The sequence below is a fragment of the Schistocerca gregaria genome, chromosome 9 (genome assembly GCF_023897955.1).
Source record: "Schistocerca gregaria isolate iqSchGreg1 chromosome 9, iqSchGreg1.2, whole genome shotgun sequence".
Taxonomy (NCBI): domain Eukaryota; kingdom Metazoa; phylum Arthropoda; class Insecta; order Orthoptera; family Acrididae; genus Schistocerca; species Schistocerca gregaria.
In genome coordinates, this window is record NC_064928.1 from 27,204,866 (window position 1) to 27,224,552 (window position 19,687).

The 19,687-nt window shown below is 42.6% G+C and overlaps 1 protein-coding gene across 1 annotated transcript in view; it reads left to right on the forward strand.

Annotated features, from left to right (window-relative positions):
• LOC126291553 (collagenase-like) overlaps window positions 1–16,055 on the forward strand; it is a 163,288-nt gene extending 147,233 nt beyond the window's left edge. The window contains exon 6 of the mRNA XM_049985064.1: window positions 15,442–16,055. Within this exon, the coding sequence (XP_049841021.1) occupies window positions 15,442–15,609 (168 nt within the window). The 3' untranslated portion in view covers window positions 15,610–16,055. The remainder of the gene's footprint in view (window positions 1–15,441) is intronic.
• Window positions 16,056–19,687: the final 3,632 nt, after the last annotated feature.

A 19,687-nucleotide genomic window follows, 5' to 3' on the forward strand; every position in this document is an offset into this window, starting at 1 on the left:
ATTTCAGGCCTTCTATTGACGCCTCTGCGATAGAGCCTAAAACCGCTACACTGACCCTTCGAGGGAAACACTTTAGACACACCATCGCTCCGAATCGATACCAAGAGGACTCATGGGGTGGTATAAATGGCGTCCATGAAACCAAACCTTCCCCCAGAGCGTCGATTGACACACACACACATTTGCCACAGCCGAAAACGACAGTTGGCAGCGAGATGAGTAATAGGACGACTCGCGTGACAACGTTCGAGTCTGGAGGCACCCTCTGGGCGTTTCAGCCCTAATCTAAGGACGTTGTGGGGCTGGAGCTTATGGTCTGACCCCTTTGGAGTGTAGTGCTACAGCAGCTATTTTTGCTACGGTACACAGGGTGGAATCACTAGGGACCGCTGAAACTCAGTGGACAAAATCTGAACCTGATACGAAGCAATGGATGGTGTCACTGATTTCTCAGCCGTCCTGCTGCGTTATCGTCACATGGCAGGGGAGGGAGGGTGCATCATTAATATGTGCGTAAATAAAACTCCAAAGGGCTCCTCTAATATTCCCCTGTTGGGCAACACCTTCGGTGCCACCCGCACACCTTTGTTGAGGACTTTACCAACGTAACTGCCAGAAACTTCGATACCAATGGTGGGTCCTCTAAACACTAAAGGGAAGCAAACCACTCTTAAAATATGTCGAAGGGGTTGCCTAACCCTCAGGTTAGTAGCTGCAATGCTGAATCAGTGTCGAAATTTCTAGATTTCTGCCAGGTACATTTGTAGAATGCTCAAGAAATGTGGCACCGTTGACGAAATGGAGTGGGAGGGCGTATCTTCCTGTTTCATTCACGCACATGTTAAAGTTGTACCCCTAAATGATCATGCCACAGGAGGGAGCAAAAAAAGGTGGACTGAAAAAGCAGAAACCCCCTTGGCTGCTACGGATCACGTAGAAATTTCGTCAAGTGGTTTGACGAGTCCCTTACGGTTCCACTCTGTATGCCAGAGCAAAAAGATCCCTTTATGTGTTGCTGCAGCCTAAGGATGTTCCTCTGTCAGAAACGTAATGGTGTCTTCCAGAGTAATCATATAGATGTAGATGTAGGTGCTAAGTAGGATTGAAACGCCCAGGGGGCGGCAGTAGTACGAAACGTGTGTGAATCAACTCCCCGAGGGAAGGGCTGGTTTCACTGACGCCCTTTCTGCCATCCCCAGAGAACTTTTCGTATGTGTGTCAAATGTTTTCCTTGAAAACCCATTAGAAAACCTCACGTCAATGGTGGGTATTGTAGTCTAGCCTCCACCAAAAAGGCCTCAAAAGAAGGGATGACATGCAACGTTCGCATTGTGTGACACGTCCGGGGTGACATTGGGCAACACTGCTGTGAAATCTTCTGCCATTGTGAAATCATTAATCCACCCAGCAACTCATTTGAACTTCTGTGCTGTGGTTTTTTCCCGCTGTTGTCGACATCTTGCTGCCTGAAGCGTCGCCGAATCCAAGTCGCCGAGTCGCAGTGGGAGACAATCACGGATTGTCGAAGAAGTCATGCCTTAATTTTATCGTGCAGTTTAAGAGTAACGGTAGGGATGGACTGGGTACAAAAAAACACCTGCTAAAGACAAGAAGGAACCCCAGAACCACCGAACCCTGCCCCGGTAAAAATAAACACACGAAAAACGAATGCAGAAGCACAGTGTGCAATAGTGGGTGTAAGAGCTGGTAAAGGGTACGCGCTTTTGTTAGACAAGCACACGCTGAATGTAAGAAGGAACCCAAGATCAGTCGGACTCTGTTCCCGGTAAAGATAAACACAGCAAAAACGAACGCAGTAGCGGTATGTGCAATAGTGGGTACAACAGCTGGTGAAGGGTACCGAAACATGGGTGCATGTTTCGGTACCCTCGAGAGAATTAGTAGGTGAGAGGCAATGGAAACAACTGCATTATAGGTCGAGTTGGGCAGGGGACAGTGAAGCTCAGTCACTAGGGTCGATAAGAGGCAATGAAACCAATGCATTATAGGCTGAGCTGGGTAGAGGACAGTGATGTACGACCCTGGAGTAGATGGTGAAGAAATTTCAGTTGCAGGCAACCAAGTTCAGGCACCGTGTGCAACTGGACTTTGATGTAAGCGATGGCTATAGCATGATCGTAGCGTAAGAGTTTCTGTATCAGCATCATGCCATAGTCGACCTTCGATAACATGTGGTGGAGCTTAGTGGGAAAACATTACGGCTAGAGAAAACTGTCGTCAAATGGCGTCCGTTGCAAAAGGAAACTCAGTTAATCTGCCAACAACGACATCAGGGCTTAATTCATATGATTGGGTGCTGAGTGGGACCGGGAAGTCGCTATGGATGAATTTGGAGCCTGAGTTACTAACAGGTACGTTGAGTGTAGTGGAACCACTGGGAGATAGTGACATATTTGAAGCCGCTTCTTGATTAGTAAAGTGAAGCATCATACGCACACAGAAGAAGGACGGTGGTAGAGTAATACTCATCAATGTGGATAATTTTTGTGCTTAGGAGGTTATGTTGTTAAAGAGAACTTTGTTGGTGGGGAACGAGTCAGCTGTATAGGAGGTGTAGGATATGAGAGGTGAGGGGGCACAGCATGCTGCTGAGACTGGGAACCAACTACTGGCGTACTGGAGGTCATGTGGAATACGTCAGTCTCTGCAGCTGATTTTACAACATGTTATTCATCAGCAGTTGGCTGACAGCATATTAGAAAAATTAGCGGTTCCTGAGAGAGGTGGGAATTGCAATTGTACCAAAGAAGGCTATGGGTGGTTTGAGGCAATATCGATTCTGTTGGGATTATCGCCATTTAAATAGTAAAACTACGATAGATGCCTACCCAACTCCAAACGTCGCAGAGACCATTGATAATCTTTGGCACTGTTGGGACTTCTCATCAGTGGCATTGAAGAGTGGCTGTCATCAGTTATAAGTGGCTGCAGAGGATAGAACGAAGACTTTGTCTTCAGCACCTTGGGGAAATTATTGCTATTTACTTGGAGAAATTATTTGTTTGGTTGCAAGAATGCAGCAGCGACATTCCAAAGTTTGTTAGATGAAGTGTTGAAAGTATTGAAGTCTTGTCGATGCCAAGTCTATCAGGATGACATATTTGTTTTTGCATTAGGTGTTCAGTAACAGAAATATTCAAGAGATTACGAGCTGCATGCCTAACATTATGTAGGGAGAAATGCCACTTTGTGTTGCAAGATTATTTGGGTGACATAATTACTAAGGTTGGTGTGAGGACTGACTTGCTTTACTGAGAAACTCTAAATAATTTTATAAAGAAAAACCCCCAAAAAACGTTAATTTCCATTTTCATCGTTCCTGCTCCCCTTAGTGTAGCGGAGAGAAATTATGCAATGACAGAGAGAGAGATGAATAGTCTGCTGTAAGTAACGTACAGCCTGTGTTACCTGTCTGGAAAGATGATCAATGTGGTGACAGATCATGCTGCTTTTGAATGGTAACTAGGTTTGAAGCCCCTATCCAGTAGGCTGACAAGTTTGGCCTTAGAGCTCAGTGATTTTGAGTATGAAGTAAAAGGGAGGTTGAGGCACTAGGCTTGCAAAATTGACCAGCAACTTTTGCATGGAATGGACGACAGTAACATAAGCCACATCACAGAGCTGCACACATCTCTGTGCCGCCACCCTATAAGGTAAAGTCGTGACTGTACGCTGAGACACCGGGAGGGTGAGTCTCCCACGCCCTGACTTATTTCCCTGACTGGCGCCGTGCTGTGGCATGAACTGGAGGAGACCGAGCTTCGATTCTGCGAGCACAGCTCATGTAACGGTTTTGTCATGCAAGCAGGGCACTTGGAATGCGGTCTCCGCCACTGGTCTAGGTCAAGGCGCTATCGCAGGTGCCATAGTTGTGCCTCGGTGTGATGAAAATTTTGACAACACAGAATTAAATGAGAAATGTTTTAAAAAAATTTTAAATCGAAAACAGCAAATATCCACTGAATACCTGTGGGAGAGAACAAAGAATTTTATTACAGGTATGTTTGGTGCTCTGTTTGGAACCGCGCTGCAAATAGCGGAAAGAAATTCCTCAAGACTGTGTTTATGGTGACTCAATTCAGAAGCTTGCAGACCTTCATTTTGCGAATCATTGGCGTTAAACCTTACAGTACTTACTGAGAAAAATTCGTCAGTAACGGATACTGCTCTGGATTGTTGTTGGCCGTTCAAGCATTGTTATCCTGCCATCATCAACGTATTAGTATTATTCGTCAGTCTAGATGCTGATTAAACTGTGAAGGTTTCCTTAGATTGCAAAACGCTGCACGGTTCATAAATGAAATCTACATATTAGCGACGATCATAAGGATTAGAGGCTCACAAGGAGATCTTTTGGTCACTAATTACGACGAGCAGCCACAACACATCCCTGAAGGCATGTGCACAGAAAGAGCCCAACCAGTCCAGGATTGGCAGCTCAATACCAACAACGACAAATTGTACCCCGCTACCACTACAGAAACTGAATGTGAGGAAGCTATTAGCGAAATGCTGACTGCATCTGGCTGACTGCGGATCAAGGGCGGTGAGTGTTAGCCGTTCTGGGACAATATTTGGATGCTTTCGTATCTGAGGTGAAGAAAGAGCAGACTAAGTGGTCAATAGTAAAGCACCGTATCAACACTGGACATCGTTCACCAGTTAGCTAGATATTCTATGAGTCTAGGATGTCGCCAGTCGGAAGACACGTAGTTGTGGTTGAATATGCTGCATGGTCATTCAAGCTTCAGACAGTTCTTGGTTCTCTCTTGGGCTCCCTGTGAGTGAGTACAGAATATGGCGTTCCTGCATCGACTGAACAAAATCTTGAATAACATGTCTACACATTGCCGCGTACTGATGACATTCTAAAGTGCTTGAAAGTGGCAAAGTGTATCTCTAGTAATGATTAGCAAAATGAAGTTGAGGAGCGTGACCGGACCTTTGGCGTATGGTGGGTAACCTGCTTAGTTACCATTAATCAACTGTCGCTTTTGGAGCACATCTGAATAACATCTAAACTGCCTGACAATCTTTATGGGATCTGTTCAGACTGATTTCCGATTCCGAGAAGGTGCACCTTCACCACGTAGAAAATAAGAAGCTTTGAGTATTTAGTTCGCACCGAAGAAGTCCTTCCTGATCCAGTGAAAATAATTGCCGTAACGATCCTCGACACATTCATGATGTGAGAAGTTCTGGTTGTTGTTGTTTTTGGGGGACGAGATCAGACTGCGAGGTCACATGTCTCATCGGGTTAGGGAAGGACAGGGAAGGAAGCCGGCCGTGTCCTTTCACAGGAACCATCCAGACATCTGCCTGGAGCGATTTTGGGAAATCACGGAAAACCTAAATCAGGATGGCCGGACGCGGGATTGAACCGTCGTCCTCCCGAATGCGAGCCCAGTGTGCTAGCCAGTGCGCCACCTCGATCGGTGGAGAAGTTCTCTCAAAATGTGCTCATACTACTTGCGATTTATAAGGAACTCCTGTTTTCTGCACCAATGCACTTTATTTGCGCGTATTTCAGGGAGACTTAAAGTCTTCCTCCAACGAGAGCCACAAGCACGTTTCCTTGCACTTAAGGTGTCTTGACATCTCCTGCAGTACTAGCGTTGCACAACGAGAAAGCCGAGACAGAACGTTTCCCTGACGCTAGCATTTGTGGACTGGGTTCAGTTCTAGTATTCAGGAAGGTGCTTCCGCCGTACTCTCCACATTCGAGATGAACTACCTGCAACTGAGAAAGTATGTCTCTCAGTTAGCTGAATCATTAAAATATTCTTGGCATATTTATTTGGCTAATCATTCACCAGTGGGATGGACCATAACAACAGTGAAAAAGGAGGTACTGATCAAAGGAGGATTACAAATAAAAAGGGAACGTCGTATTAGAATTACTGTAACCTGATGGGGCAGAAAAGGTTGGTTATCATCCCGACACATATACAGTCAGCTATTTTCCTATTTTTCCATGAACTCCAAAATCTGATCACCTAGAATTCGTAAAGCCTGCCTTAGTCTCAGTTATCTCTGGGCAGGACTCTACCTATCTGTTAGACACTATCTGAGCTACTGTAACGAATGCCAGCGATGGAAGCACATGCCACAGCTACCTCCGGAACGTCTGATACCAATTCTGCCCGCAGCAGCACCATAGCACCCAACTAGTCCTGACGTCTAGAGGAGGTTCCCTAAGTTGACATATAATTACACTCCTGGAAATTGAAATAACAACACCGTGAATTCATTGTCCCAGGAAGGGGAAACTTTATTGACACATTCCTGGGGTCAGATACATCACATGATCACACTGACAGAACCACAGGCACATAGACACAGGCAACAGAGCATGCACAATGTCGGCACTACTACAGTGTATATCCACCTTTCGCAGCGATGCAGGCTGTATTCTCCCATGGAGACGATCATAGAGATGCTGGATGTAGTCCTGTGGGACGGCTTGCCATGCCATTTCTACCTGGCGCCTCAGTTGGACCAGCGTTCGTGCTGGACGTGCAGACCGCGTGAGACGACGCTTCATCCAGTCCCAAACATGCTCAATGGGGGACAGATCCGGAGATCTTCCTGGCCAGGGAAGTTGACTTACACCTTCTAGAGCACGTTGGGTGGCACGGAATACACGCGGACGTGCATTGTCCTGTTGGAACAGCAAGTTCCCTTGCCGGTCTAGGAATGGTAGAACGATGGGTTCGATGACGGTTTGGATGTACCGTGCACTATTCAGTGTCCCCTCGACGATCACCAGAGGTGTACGGCCAGTGTAGGAGATCGCTCCCCACACCATGATGCCGGGTGTTGGCACTGCGTAGGATCCTACGGTCTTGGCGTGCATCCGTGCGTCGCTGCGGTCCGGTCCCAGGTCGACGGGCACATGCACCTTCCGCCGACCACTGGCGACAACATCGATGTACTGTGGAGACCTCACGCCCCACGTGTTGAGCAATTCGGCGGTACGTCCACCCGGCCTCCCGCATGCCCACTATACGCCCTCGCTCAAAGTCCGTCAACTGCACATACGGTTCACGTCCACGCTGTCGCGGCATGCTACCAGTGTTAAAGACTGCGATGGAGTTCCGTATGCCACGGCAAACTGGCTGACACTAACGGCGGCGATGCACAAATGCTGCGCAGCTAGCGCCATTCGACGGCCAACACCGCGGTTCCTGGTGTGTCCGCTGTGCCGTGCGTGTGATCATTGCTTGTACAGCCCTCTCGCAGTGTCCGGAGCAAGTATGGTGGGTCTGACACACCGGTGTCAATGTGTTATTTTTTCCATTTCCAGGAGTGTATTTTGGCTGAATGCCTCACATTTTATATTTTCATCAAAGCAGTGTCACTTGGCAAAGCTTCGGAAGTTGCTATGAACCTTGTACTATACATAATTTTGAAATACACTAGTCATAGAAGGGTTTCCCTGTTGAGGTTAGAATGTGAGGTAACTTCATGTTGTGATATCACCCACAGGATGGCGACTCCTGTCCAGGCACAGACGATTGGCCTCACAGAACACTTTAATGAGACCTTGGCAGATCTATTGGAGATGCAGACTGATGTCAAACAGGAGTGGAATACAAAATTCCCTGTGTAACATTCTTGAACATAGCAGAAAACAGACTTCACGACATTCATTCTGTTCCACAGTCGTGAGACAGAAATGAAAACAGATACACAGCGCCCGTTTCATTGCAACAATACTCAGTACAGCTGCATGAAACACATCACCAGGACGAAAGAAGCAAGATAGCTGACTCATGTACAGACCTTAAACACACCCACGAAAAAGAGCGGGAGCACTACAATGCCTAAGGCCATCCTGTGCGATACAGCCAGGCGGATTTCGTATGGACATTTATAGCTGTGTGGGAAGGTGGACTCCAGGAAAAGATACTAAACCAGATCTACTTTGTGCTGAATCGTATCCTTTGTCGGTTCTCAGATGCCACTTACAAAGTCGAGGATTGTGACCCCTTCATCAAGAGGACCAATGTGCAGAGATGTCGTCCGTGCACTTCATGTGACGACGTACTAGAGTCCTGAGGAGCAGGTCAGCTCTGGAAGCTCCTCATTCAAGGAAACTGAAGACCCCCTCGACGACTGTGAAGCTTTGTCAGAGCGACTACCTTCAGTGTAGTCGGCTCCAGTGAAAACATCAGAAACAGCAAGTCGCTGTTTCTCCAGGAGAGGGAGAAATGCCGTGGACTGCACTGTATGCAATGTGGTGTAACAGCCGTCATTGAGAGGCATGCCGATTAGATTAGACTAGATTCCAGTTACGTTCCATAGACCCAAGGATGAGATGATTCCCGTGGGTGTGAAACAAGTCAGAAATTATAACATAGAGAGCATAGAACATTTGAGTATTAAACTCACTTCCCCTATCATTTGAGTATAAAACTCACTTCCCATATAATTTGTCAAGAGATAGTCAAAACAGGACTGTACCCGTGGTCTAGAGGTAGCGTCTTTGATTCATAATCAAAACGTCTTCGGTCCCGGGTTCGGTCCCAGCCACTGCCTAAATTTTGATAAATAATCAGCATTGGCGGCCGAAGACTTCCGGCATAAGAAGTCAGCCTCAATCTGCCAACGGCCTTGTCAAGGAGGGCGGAGGAGCGGATAGAGGTTAAGGGCACTCTCTTGTCCTAGGGGTGGGAAATTGCCCCTCAAGGCGGAAGAATCAGCAATGATCAACGACATGAGGATGCAGAAGGCAATGGAAACCACTGCATTAAAGACACGCAACGTGTATCCACAGGACATGTGGCCTGTAGTTGAAGAAGTGTCATGATGATCTCTCCATTGGCAAAAGATTCCGGAATAGTCCCCCATTCGGATCTCTGGGAGGGGACTGCCAAGGGGGAGGTTACCATGAGAAAAAGATTGAATAATCATCGAAAGGATAATGCTCTACGAGTCGTGGCGTGGAATGTCAGAAGCTTGAACGTGGTAGGGAAACTAGAAAATCTGAAAAAGGAAATGCAATGGCTCAATCTAGATATAGTAGGGGTCAGTGAAGTGAAGTGGAAGGAAGACAAGGATTTCTGGTTAGATGAGTATCGGGTAATATCAACAGCAGCAGAAAATGGTATAACAGGTGTAGGATTCGTTATGAATAGGAAGGTAGGGCAGAGGGTGTGTTACTGTGAACAGTTCAGTGACCGGGTTGTTCTAATCAGAATCGACAGCAGACCAACACTGACAACGATACTTGAGGTATACATGCCGACGTCGCAAGCTGAAGATGAACAGATAGAGAAAGTGTATGAGGATATTGAAAGGGTACTGCAGTATGTAAAGGGGGACGAAAATCTAATAGTCATGGGCGACTGGAATGCAGTTGTAGGGGAAGGAGTAGAAGAAAAGGTTGCAGGAGAATATGGGCTTGGGACAAGGAATTAAAGAGGAGAAAGACTAATTGAGTTCTGTAAAAGTTTCAGCTACTAATAGCGAATACCCTGTTCAAGAATCACAAGAGGAGGAGGTGTACTTGGAAAAGGCCGGGAGATACAGGAAGATTTCAATTAGATTACATCATGGTCAGACAGAGATTCCGATATCAGATACTGGATTGTAAGGCGTACCCAGGAGCAGATATAGACTCAGATCACAATATAGTAGTGATGAAGAGTAGGCTGAAGTTCAAGACATTTGTCAGGAAGAATCAATGCGCTAATAAGTAGGATACGGAAGTTATAAGGAATGACGAGATACGTTTGAAGTTCTCTAACGCTATAGATAAAGCAATAACGAAAAGCGCAGTAGGCAACACAGTTGAAGAGGAATGGACGTCTCTAAAAAGGGCCATCACAGAAGTTCGGAAGGAAAACATAGGTACAAAGAAGGTAGCTGCGAAGAAACCATGGGTAACAGAAGAAATACTTAAGTTGATTGATGAAAGGAGGAACTACAAACATGTTCCGGGAAAATCAGGAATACAGAAATACAAGTCGCTGAGGAATGAAATAAAGAGGAAGTGCATTGAAGCTAAGACGAAATGGCTGCAGGAAAAATGTGAAGACGTCGAAAAAGATATGATTGTCGGAAGGACAGACTCAGCATACAGGAAAGTCAAAACAACTTTTGGTGACATTAAAAGCAACGGTGGTAACATTAAGAGTGCAACGGGAATTCCACTGTTAAATGCAGAGGAGAGAGCAGATAGGTGGAAAGAATACATTGAAAGCCTCTATGAGGGTGAAGATTTGTCTCATGTGATAGAAGAAGAAACAGGAGTCGATTTAGAAGAGATAGGCGATCCAGTATTAGAATCTGAATTTAAAAGGGCTTTGGAGGACTTACGGTCAAATAAGGCAGAAGGGATAGATAACATTCCATCAGAATTTCTAGAATCATTAGGGGAAGTGGCAACAAAACGACTATTCACGTTGGTGTGTAGAGTATATGAGTCTGGTGACATACCACCTGACTTTCGGAAAAGCATCATCCACACAATTTCGAAGACGACAAGAGCTGACTAGTGCGAGAATTATCGCACAATCAGCTTAACAGCTCATGCATCGAAGCTGCTTACAAGAATAATATACAGAAGAATGGAAAAGAAAATTGAGAATGCGCTAGGTGACGATCAGTTTGGATTTAGGAAAAGTAAAGGCACGAGAGAGGCAATTCTGACGTTACGGCTAATAATGGAAGCAAGGCTAAAGAAAAATCAAGGCACGTTCATAGGATTTGTCGACCTGGAAAAAGCGTTCGACACTATAAAATGGTGTAAGCTGTTCAAGATTCTGAAAAAAGTAGGGGTAAGCTATAGGGAGAGACGGGTCATATACATATACACTCCTGGAAATTGAAATAAGAACACCATGAATTCATTGTCCCAGAAAGTTTTAATGGTGCCAACAATTTATTGAAAATGTGTGTTCATGACTATTGGATCAATTATGCACCAAGATGAGCCATTTTAGGTCTTTATGTACATTGTTATCTTCCTGGTACTGACACTGCGTATTGAGCTATTGGTTGAAAAAGAGGCATATTATTTGCAACAAATTTCATTAAGAAATGAAGATACTAAGAAGCAAAGTTTATGATACCGAGTTCGATGATTTCTACATGATGTTCCTGAATTTACTCCACAAATGAGTCTCATTATACTCTTTTGAACAGTAAAAACTTTATCTCGATTTGACGAGTTATACCAAAATATGTTCACACATGAGATTACAGAATGACAGTAAGCAAAGTATGCATTTTTTACATTTGTATCTTTTACATCTGACGTCATTAGCATTGCAAATGTAGTCTTGCTTAGGCGCTTTATCAATTCTGTGATATGCCCTTCCCAAGTGAACTTATTGTCGGATTTGAATGCCAGAAATGTAACAATGTCAACCTCTTCTATCTGTATGTGTTCAAATGTTAGACATATACTGGGAGGAAGTCTCTTACAGGTTCTGAAATGCATAAGTTAAATGACTGCCGATCGCCCATTCAAACCCAACCACCAACATCTATTTGCCATTGAGTGGTTTTCACTTCTACAAAGTTCCTGAAATTTGAAATGTTGGTATAATATGGAATATTCGATGTCTGTAAAAACGGCAGCATTATCGATTCAGGAATCACTTGTCTTGCTTCTGTATGTTCGTGGTTGTAACAAACATGCTTTCGATTGTAAGTGTTGTTGTAGACTGATGGCTTTGTTTTGAGGTTTTGTCTCGATTGTAGTTACAACATGACACCTTGATAGTTTGCCAGTTCATTAAAGGACCAAATAGGAAAACTCATACAGGTAATACCACTCTGGTTAAAAATTGATTTGAAGAGGTACCGTTACATTACCACAGATTAAGAGTCATTATTATATTCTCACAGAATAACGGTCACTGCTCCTGCTCTTTTACAAAACTAAGGAAGCTGCAGTACTGTTGGCTATGGCGATGTGCCGAAGGCTGTCCTACGCGTCCTCCGATGCCGAGACGTATTTGTAGCGTCTGCCATTCACACACACACAGATACAGTTGGCAAAGCCAACATGTTATAATGGCAACATCGTTCCACCTGCTGATGGTCTGTTCGGTTTCCATATTCATCCACTCCATAACTTTCATCACAAGAACTTTGGTGCACTGGGAGCCCCACACACATCCGCCTCAGTCACGCACCACCGGCTGACTCCTAGCTGTCGGCCCCCTGCATGCCCACCACGCCTTGCCAACTTCCCCTGAGGTCTATGCTTCCTCTGTCTGCCTACTCTGTCTCTCACAATTTAATTATATAATGCAAGTTTGTTCTACCGAAACTGAGCAATTTATCAGCGGCTACAATATATTCACAATCAGATGTTTCTAACTAAATAGCTTTTCAATGTGAAATACTTTACACAAACATATCAAATTAATGACAATTATTTTATTAAAAGCAAGGATAACAAAACTATTAATTTGCTTATAGAAACTATTGTGCATTCTGTGTAGTAGACAAGAAACTCAAATCCATTGAGGAAGTAATTGCAGCTGCATGCAAGACTGTTTGGGCAAGACTCAATAGCACGACTGGTCATAAATTATAACTGGATTCTTGTATTGAGAACAAAACTCACTTCCTAATGTTACTGAAAACTTGAGAGAGAACCATTAGATCATTAGTAAGTTTCTCAATCATACTGTAATCACTGGATGAGACTTTAGTTCAACAACTGGTGGGGATAATTACAGTTTTGTTAGTTGCAGACGTGACAAGACATCATGCGAAACATCAATAAATGCCTTCTCTGATAACTATCAACAACATTCAGTTCAGAATTCCAGTCATGGCGGAAGTAGTTTATATTGGATCTAATGAGGCAAATACACCTGGTCTGTCTGAGAATGTCTAGAGTGAAACTTGTATCAATGACTATGAGGTAGCTGTAACAACAACGATTACCAGTGTAAAAAGGGCAACAAAAACAATTACATGGATTTATATGTTCAGTAAAATAGATTAAGATGAAGAAATTGTTTCATTCTGCTCAGGACAGGAGAATGTAGAGCAACTGTGACTCAAATTCAAAGGAATAGTTGGCCATACCTTGGATAAGTATGTACCTGGCAGAACAGCTCGTGGTCGATGGGACGTTCCTTGGTATATCGTCACTGTGAAGAAGTTTCTAAGGAAACAGAGACAACCGCATATTATATCTAAAACGTAGAATACCGATGTACATAGCGGAATGCTCATTTGGCTTTAAAGTAGACAATGCGTGACGCCTTTGGTGAGTACCATAGTAGAATATTATCCAAAGATGTTTCACATAACACGAAGAAATATTGGTCATATGTAAAGGCTGTTAGTGGCATCAGAGTTAGTGCTCAGACACACATGGACAACACAGGAACTGAAACTTTGGGTTTCAAGTGTTCCTTTACAAAGGCAAACTCACAAGTACTGCCCCAATTTTATTCTCGTGCCAGTGCAAAGACGACTGATATCGACATTAGCGTCAGTGGCGTTGAGGAACAGCTGAAGTCGTTACATTTGACTAAAGCTCCAAGGCATTACGGAATCCCTGTCGGCTTCTATACAAGATTTGCGGCTCAGTTAGAACCAATTTTAACCGATATACACCGAAAATCACCCTAATAGAACTATATGCCGTTTGGTGGGAAGAATGCACAGGTCATACAGGTGTCCATGAAGGACATCTGAACTGATGCACATTGGCAGCTATTTGTTGTAGAATCTCAGAACATACTCTAAGTTCAGAGACCTCCTCCATGCCGGCCATCACGGATTCTATAAACATCGACGTCTGATGTCGAACTCGCTCTTTTTCCACATGAATCTCTGAGAGCCATGGATCAAGGCACTCAGATGTATGTAGTGTTTCTTTACTCGCAAGAGTTATTTGATTCAACAACATACATAATATTATCATCGACAGCACGTTCATATGGTCTGTCAAAGACATATTTTTGACTGCATTGAGAATTTGTTGGTAGGAAGCACACAGAGAAATCCGTAGAATCTTGGATGGAGAATTTGAACAACACGAATCACCAAGAGCATGCCATGAAGGGCAGTGCGAATGGTCGCAGGCTTATTTGACTGCCTGGAGATATGTGGGAAAATATTGACTGGGGACACTCCGAGAAAGATATCGCGTACTTATTGCGAGAAACTTGTAAGAAAATCTCAAGAACTGTCTTTTTGGGCAGAAGCTACAAATATTCTTCAGATCGTCACATCTATAGTTAAGAGAAGTTGAGGCAAACGATAGTTCTCATAGACATGTCGCAGAAGCCTTCGCATGCTGCACCCTTGTATGGAACGCAAACAAATCTCTACGTGGAAAAAATGATAGGATTAAGCTCAAGTACAGAGACCGCACAAAATTGCTGACAAAGATAACTGTGGAGAGACAGTATCAATTTGAAGCGAACAAAATGGCTTGAGAATTAGGGATTTTAATTTAGAGATATACGTACCTGATTATTTACTAGCAGAAATATAAATTTGCTGGCTAATATATATAAGACTCGCTGTGCGTTTATATTTTTAAAGCCACAAAGTTGTGATTACTCTCATAATTTTCGTACCAGTGCAATTTTACTCTGGTGGACAAATTTCGTTTTTGTCTATTGTGCAATTTTACAGGAAAATCGCTATCGGTAGAATATAATTCATATTGACTGTATAACCTCGTCCTTTTTTATTCAGATATTTTTAGTGTAGAACACTACTTGCTTCCTGGATTCCTTAAGGCATTCGATTCAGTTTCACATTTTCGAATGAAGAATATAGTCAGAGCTTTCTGAGGATCGGCCCAGATTCGAGACTGGATTTAGGGCTTAAAAGCAGATATGGTCAGATATATTTTCAGGAGTACTCCAGTGGCAGTATCACTGTGATTTCCACTGTCTATTGTACATACGTTCCTGCTAATAACTTCAGGTACTATTAGTGACTATAAGTAATGCTACTTAAGTTTAATAATGCCAAGGTCATTGAAATGACTTTTGAAAATGCTGAAACAGCAACTTCACTTAATCTTTCTTGCCAAACATATCCACATGCTGGTACAACATCAGTCTGTTGTGCACCTCGATGTAAAAGAACGTCTCATATGGAATCCCATCCAGTGTGGACCCCATTGATGTCAACATGTGAAACTTAAATTCTAACAATACAGCTTTTTTTTGTGAGAAGGGAAGTTGTTTGTTGGGAATCAGCAATAAAGCTGTTACATTATTATCCAGACTGTTCCTGGTACTGGTTTGTTTATGCCTTCCATTAGCTTACTTGTGTCATCGGTAAACAAACAGATTCTGAAGAGGCCTTCATACCTCTGGTGCATCCTTTGTATAGGTCAAGGTATAATATCGTTCATAAACTTTTAATATCAGCAGCAGAAGTCTACTAGATATTGTAAGGTAATAATTTTCTACATTGCAGAATGACCATGGCGGAGCCCTTGTTCTCAAGACCAAAGAAGGCTACAAGCAGATCGGCATTGCCAGCTTTATGTATGATAAGTGCGACGTACCTATACCTGGTGGCTTCTCCAGGGTAACCTACTTCCTCGACTGGATCACGAAAACTGCTGAAATTACTGTTGACTGAGAAGTTGGCATTGATAGTTATACTGTTCCATTACTAGATCACATTCAATATGTATTTTAGTGAAACTGAAAAAAATCAGCACATGACACTTAATAATGGGCCAGAAAATATGTTCTCAGATCACAACTGAGTCAGTGAGTAGATTAAACTGCGCTTGATTGCAGCATACACCATGTACTTTCTGTGGATCAGCTGTTTTCCTCTCTGGATGTTCCCAGCAAGGGACAATATGTGACTGAAGAAAACTATTTATCTCTGTGTCAACGTGGATTCAAGGAATAAAATTAATATGTAACTATGTTGCTTTTTAGTAATTTATGGGTAGAATGAATTTAGAGAGTGTTTTAATATTTTAATGTACTCAAACCTATCTAATAATTGTCATTTGTTTCATAACAGCAAAGTAATGGTATATTTTTTCCATGTACCACTGGGTCTACATTCGGTAACGGCCTGTACTAACAATTCCAGCGGAAATGTTTTCACATTTTTTTTTGCATTGGACATTGATTTTTCTGTATATTTCAAAGATTACACTTATTTTCGAACAAAAATACTTAACAGTTTGAACATGCCCTAGAACTTCAGTTAATTAATTTTTTTAAGTTTCCCATTTTCGTGTTTTTTGCTGTAGAACCTTGCATCGATCACCAGTACAAATTCTTCATTCACAAAATCTAAGTCAGGACTCGTATTTAGCTTACATCACCACACTTAGGTCTGTCAGCAAAGGACAGACTTTGAAGACTGAGTGTTCAGTGGTCGACAGTGACACTGTATGTAATGTGACACTGAGGGCTAAAGTCTTGTTTCACAGCTCTTCAGGATCTCTCAGTTACTGATACGTCATGCAATACTGCGAAGACTGGAAAGAGAAGAAGAAGAAGAAGAAGAAGAAGAAGAAAGAACACTATTCCCTGATAATCCATGAGTAATAATTGTAGGTCTATTTGACCGTGGCAACATGAATGTTGTAATGTCATTGCTAACACATCCAGATGAAATCTATTAGAACATGCGTACATAGTTTTCAAAACGCAATTGCAGCCTAAATAACAGTTATCACAGTAGATTTGCCCAGCATCAATGGAGTAACTTACACAACATCCCACCGACACAAAGAGTGGAGGCAATGATGTTGCACTGGAAAACTAGGTCCAACTACTGGAATGTTTCTATATCTTTCACCATATAGGAGTTGATATCTTTTACACGAGTCTGATATATTCTAGGGTAATTGGTAAGGGATAATTCAAATCTTATTATCGTTTTTAAACAAGACAATATGAATTTAAAACACTTTTATCAACTACATGTAGGCAATAGGAATGCATTTATGAAGGTACGTGGAGTGTGTTGGTATTACACAAAGTACAGGTGTCTGGTAAATGATTAAACAGGAAAATTGTATGACACCCAATAAAAGTGGAATTTCCAGCAACTTCTCTACATATAGCTATGAAGGAGTTCAATATTTCAGTATACAATACATTATGATTATATTCACATGAAGGTCATGTATCCAGTCTGAGAATAGGTGTATGAATACACAGAACATTTGTCCATGTGTATGCACAAACTGAATCTATCTATTACATCTTAGTGCAAAATTGTATAAAAAACATCAGCAGAAGATGTAGTAGAAAAAATCCATCAGCAGAAGATCGACAAAATAGGTCATCATGAAGTCTTTGATGGTTAATCAGCACACTGATGTAAAATTCTAGAACAAGAACATGCTGAAGACAATTAACATGCAAACTGCAAGGGCCATATTAACTGAATAAACACTACAAGATATGAACAAAATAACTTGAAGATATTAAGGGGACACAACAAGAAGTAAATATCATAACCCTAGTGAAGTTATTTGTTATATTAAATGTAAAGGTTGATGAAAATGAACGAATTTTAGAAATACAGTAAAAATAAGTCTACAGAGACCACAAAAGTAGCATATTGCGTCGAAATCAGTTTAGTATGTAACAGCATGTTGACAAAACGTAAAGTCATTGATGCACGGAAGGCCATTCTACATACATTACGGTTTTCTAAGGTTAGGACACTCAGAATGAGTTCACTCTCTCACAGAAAAGTTTAATCCAAATATATCTATAGAGCGACTCTCATACATTCCTAGTAAGTTACATGGGGCCAAAGAAGAAGAAGAAGGATATGCTGCTCCTGATTTCGTTAGCTGCCACAGAGACAGTTGAACAAACTCGATATACTGGAGCAGTGGGGAGGTACCACATATGTAGGCTCCGCAGCCTGTAAGCTTCACCAAGCACATCCTATTTGTTGAGAATAAGGGTTCTGAAAGAAAGCTCGGTCTAATGAATCTAATATTCCTAAAACCTTCAATGCCTGGGAGCTATGTACCCAAAGATCTAAAAACGTGTGCTGAAATATTGCGTTGGCACAAACAGTCGAACAAAAAGCCCTAACATTAGGTAGCACAGAAACATTATTAAACATGTAATATGCGGCAGAACCAGTAATGAATATCTTAAAAGATGGCAAAGGTGAAGAAATTTCTGGGCTTTTTACACAGAAGAATTGGAGAAGAGCTCTGAACCACTTGTGTTTCTCGTGGAGTGGTTCATAACACATCTAGGATTAGATCATTAGTTAAGTAGGTTGGTTTCCCATCATTAGATACAGCTGGCTGGATGTCTGTGATTTGCTATACAGTGCGTTTCTGCAAGAGCATGCAAAAATCCAATAGGACATAGTGATAGTGGATGCTCCATTGAACAATTTGAGGTAGGGAATATGGGGCTGGAGAAGCCAGCTTAAGGAGATAATAGGAATAAAATCACAGTGTAATGTACTTTTTTATTTACATTAGTTATAGTTAACTGCAAATACAATCACTGACACAACAAACGTACCATTTTCACTGTATCTTGTAAAACACTCCAATGGCCAATCAACCTAAATGCAAGGACAACCTCGGCGAACAAGATTTTGACGCAACCTGAGAAATATCCCTGGTGTGTTAGGAAGTGCACCAGAGGTGGTGGTAGCGCTATAGACAAACTACTGATCGAACTATATGTGGGGTCCTGCCCACTCGTCTCGTATAGGGTGCCTAAAGGATGCTGCATTCTCAGAATGCCATACAACAATTCAAGCAAATAGCATTAATGATTTTTATTACAATAAAGAAGATCGACAATACATAACTTTATAATTACAACGAGTAATCGCAAACGATGGGTGACGTGCAAATATTCAAAGTCCTCTGCTGTATACAATGCTCATACGAGTTTGTGACAGAGTTTGTGGATCACTACTAACTGTTCCGCGAGTGACGGTCAGGTACAGTGTGGCCGAGACTGGCAGGAGCAGCGCTTATATTATCTTCAGGTAGAGGCCGCTCCTGTCGTGGTGCAGTCCATGTCACCAACCTATCGGCTGACATCGTCTCACAGCCTTCTCTTTCTTCGTCTTCATGCCGGAGCTTGTGGTTACTCCGGAATATTCCGCCCCTGCGGAGGAAGTTGGAGTGTGGGCGCATCGCGGGACTGGAAGAGGAAGCATCAACTTGTAGTACGACTGGTTTGTCAGAATCAAAGTGAACTAAGCATCGATCACTGACAAATGCAACTCATCTGCCCAAACAAAAGGGACATTCTTGCGACACAAGTAATGCAATGGAGCGGTGATTTGTGCAGCATTCGGTATGAAACGAATGTAAAAGATCATTTTCCCTAAGACTGACTGCAATTCTGTGACATTGCGAGAAATTGGCAAGCCTTGTGTAGCTAACAAATGCGACTGGAGAGCATGTACACTGACTATTTATGCCATGACCAAGATAATGCAACTCAGGTTTACAAAATCACACTTGTCCTGTCTACACATTAGTCCTGCATCAGATAACACACGAAACAAATCACATAAATTTGCAACATGTTCTTCACGTGTACGACCTGCTATGACAATTTCATCGATACAGTTTGAACAGTTTGGCACTTGTGCAGTAAGCTGCTCCAAATACCATTGGAAAATGGCAGGTGGGGAAGCACTGCAAAAAGGCAAATGCAAAAATTGGAGCAAGCCCACATCAGTA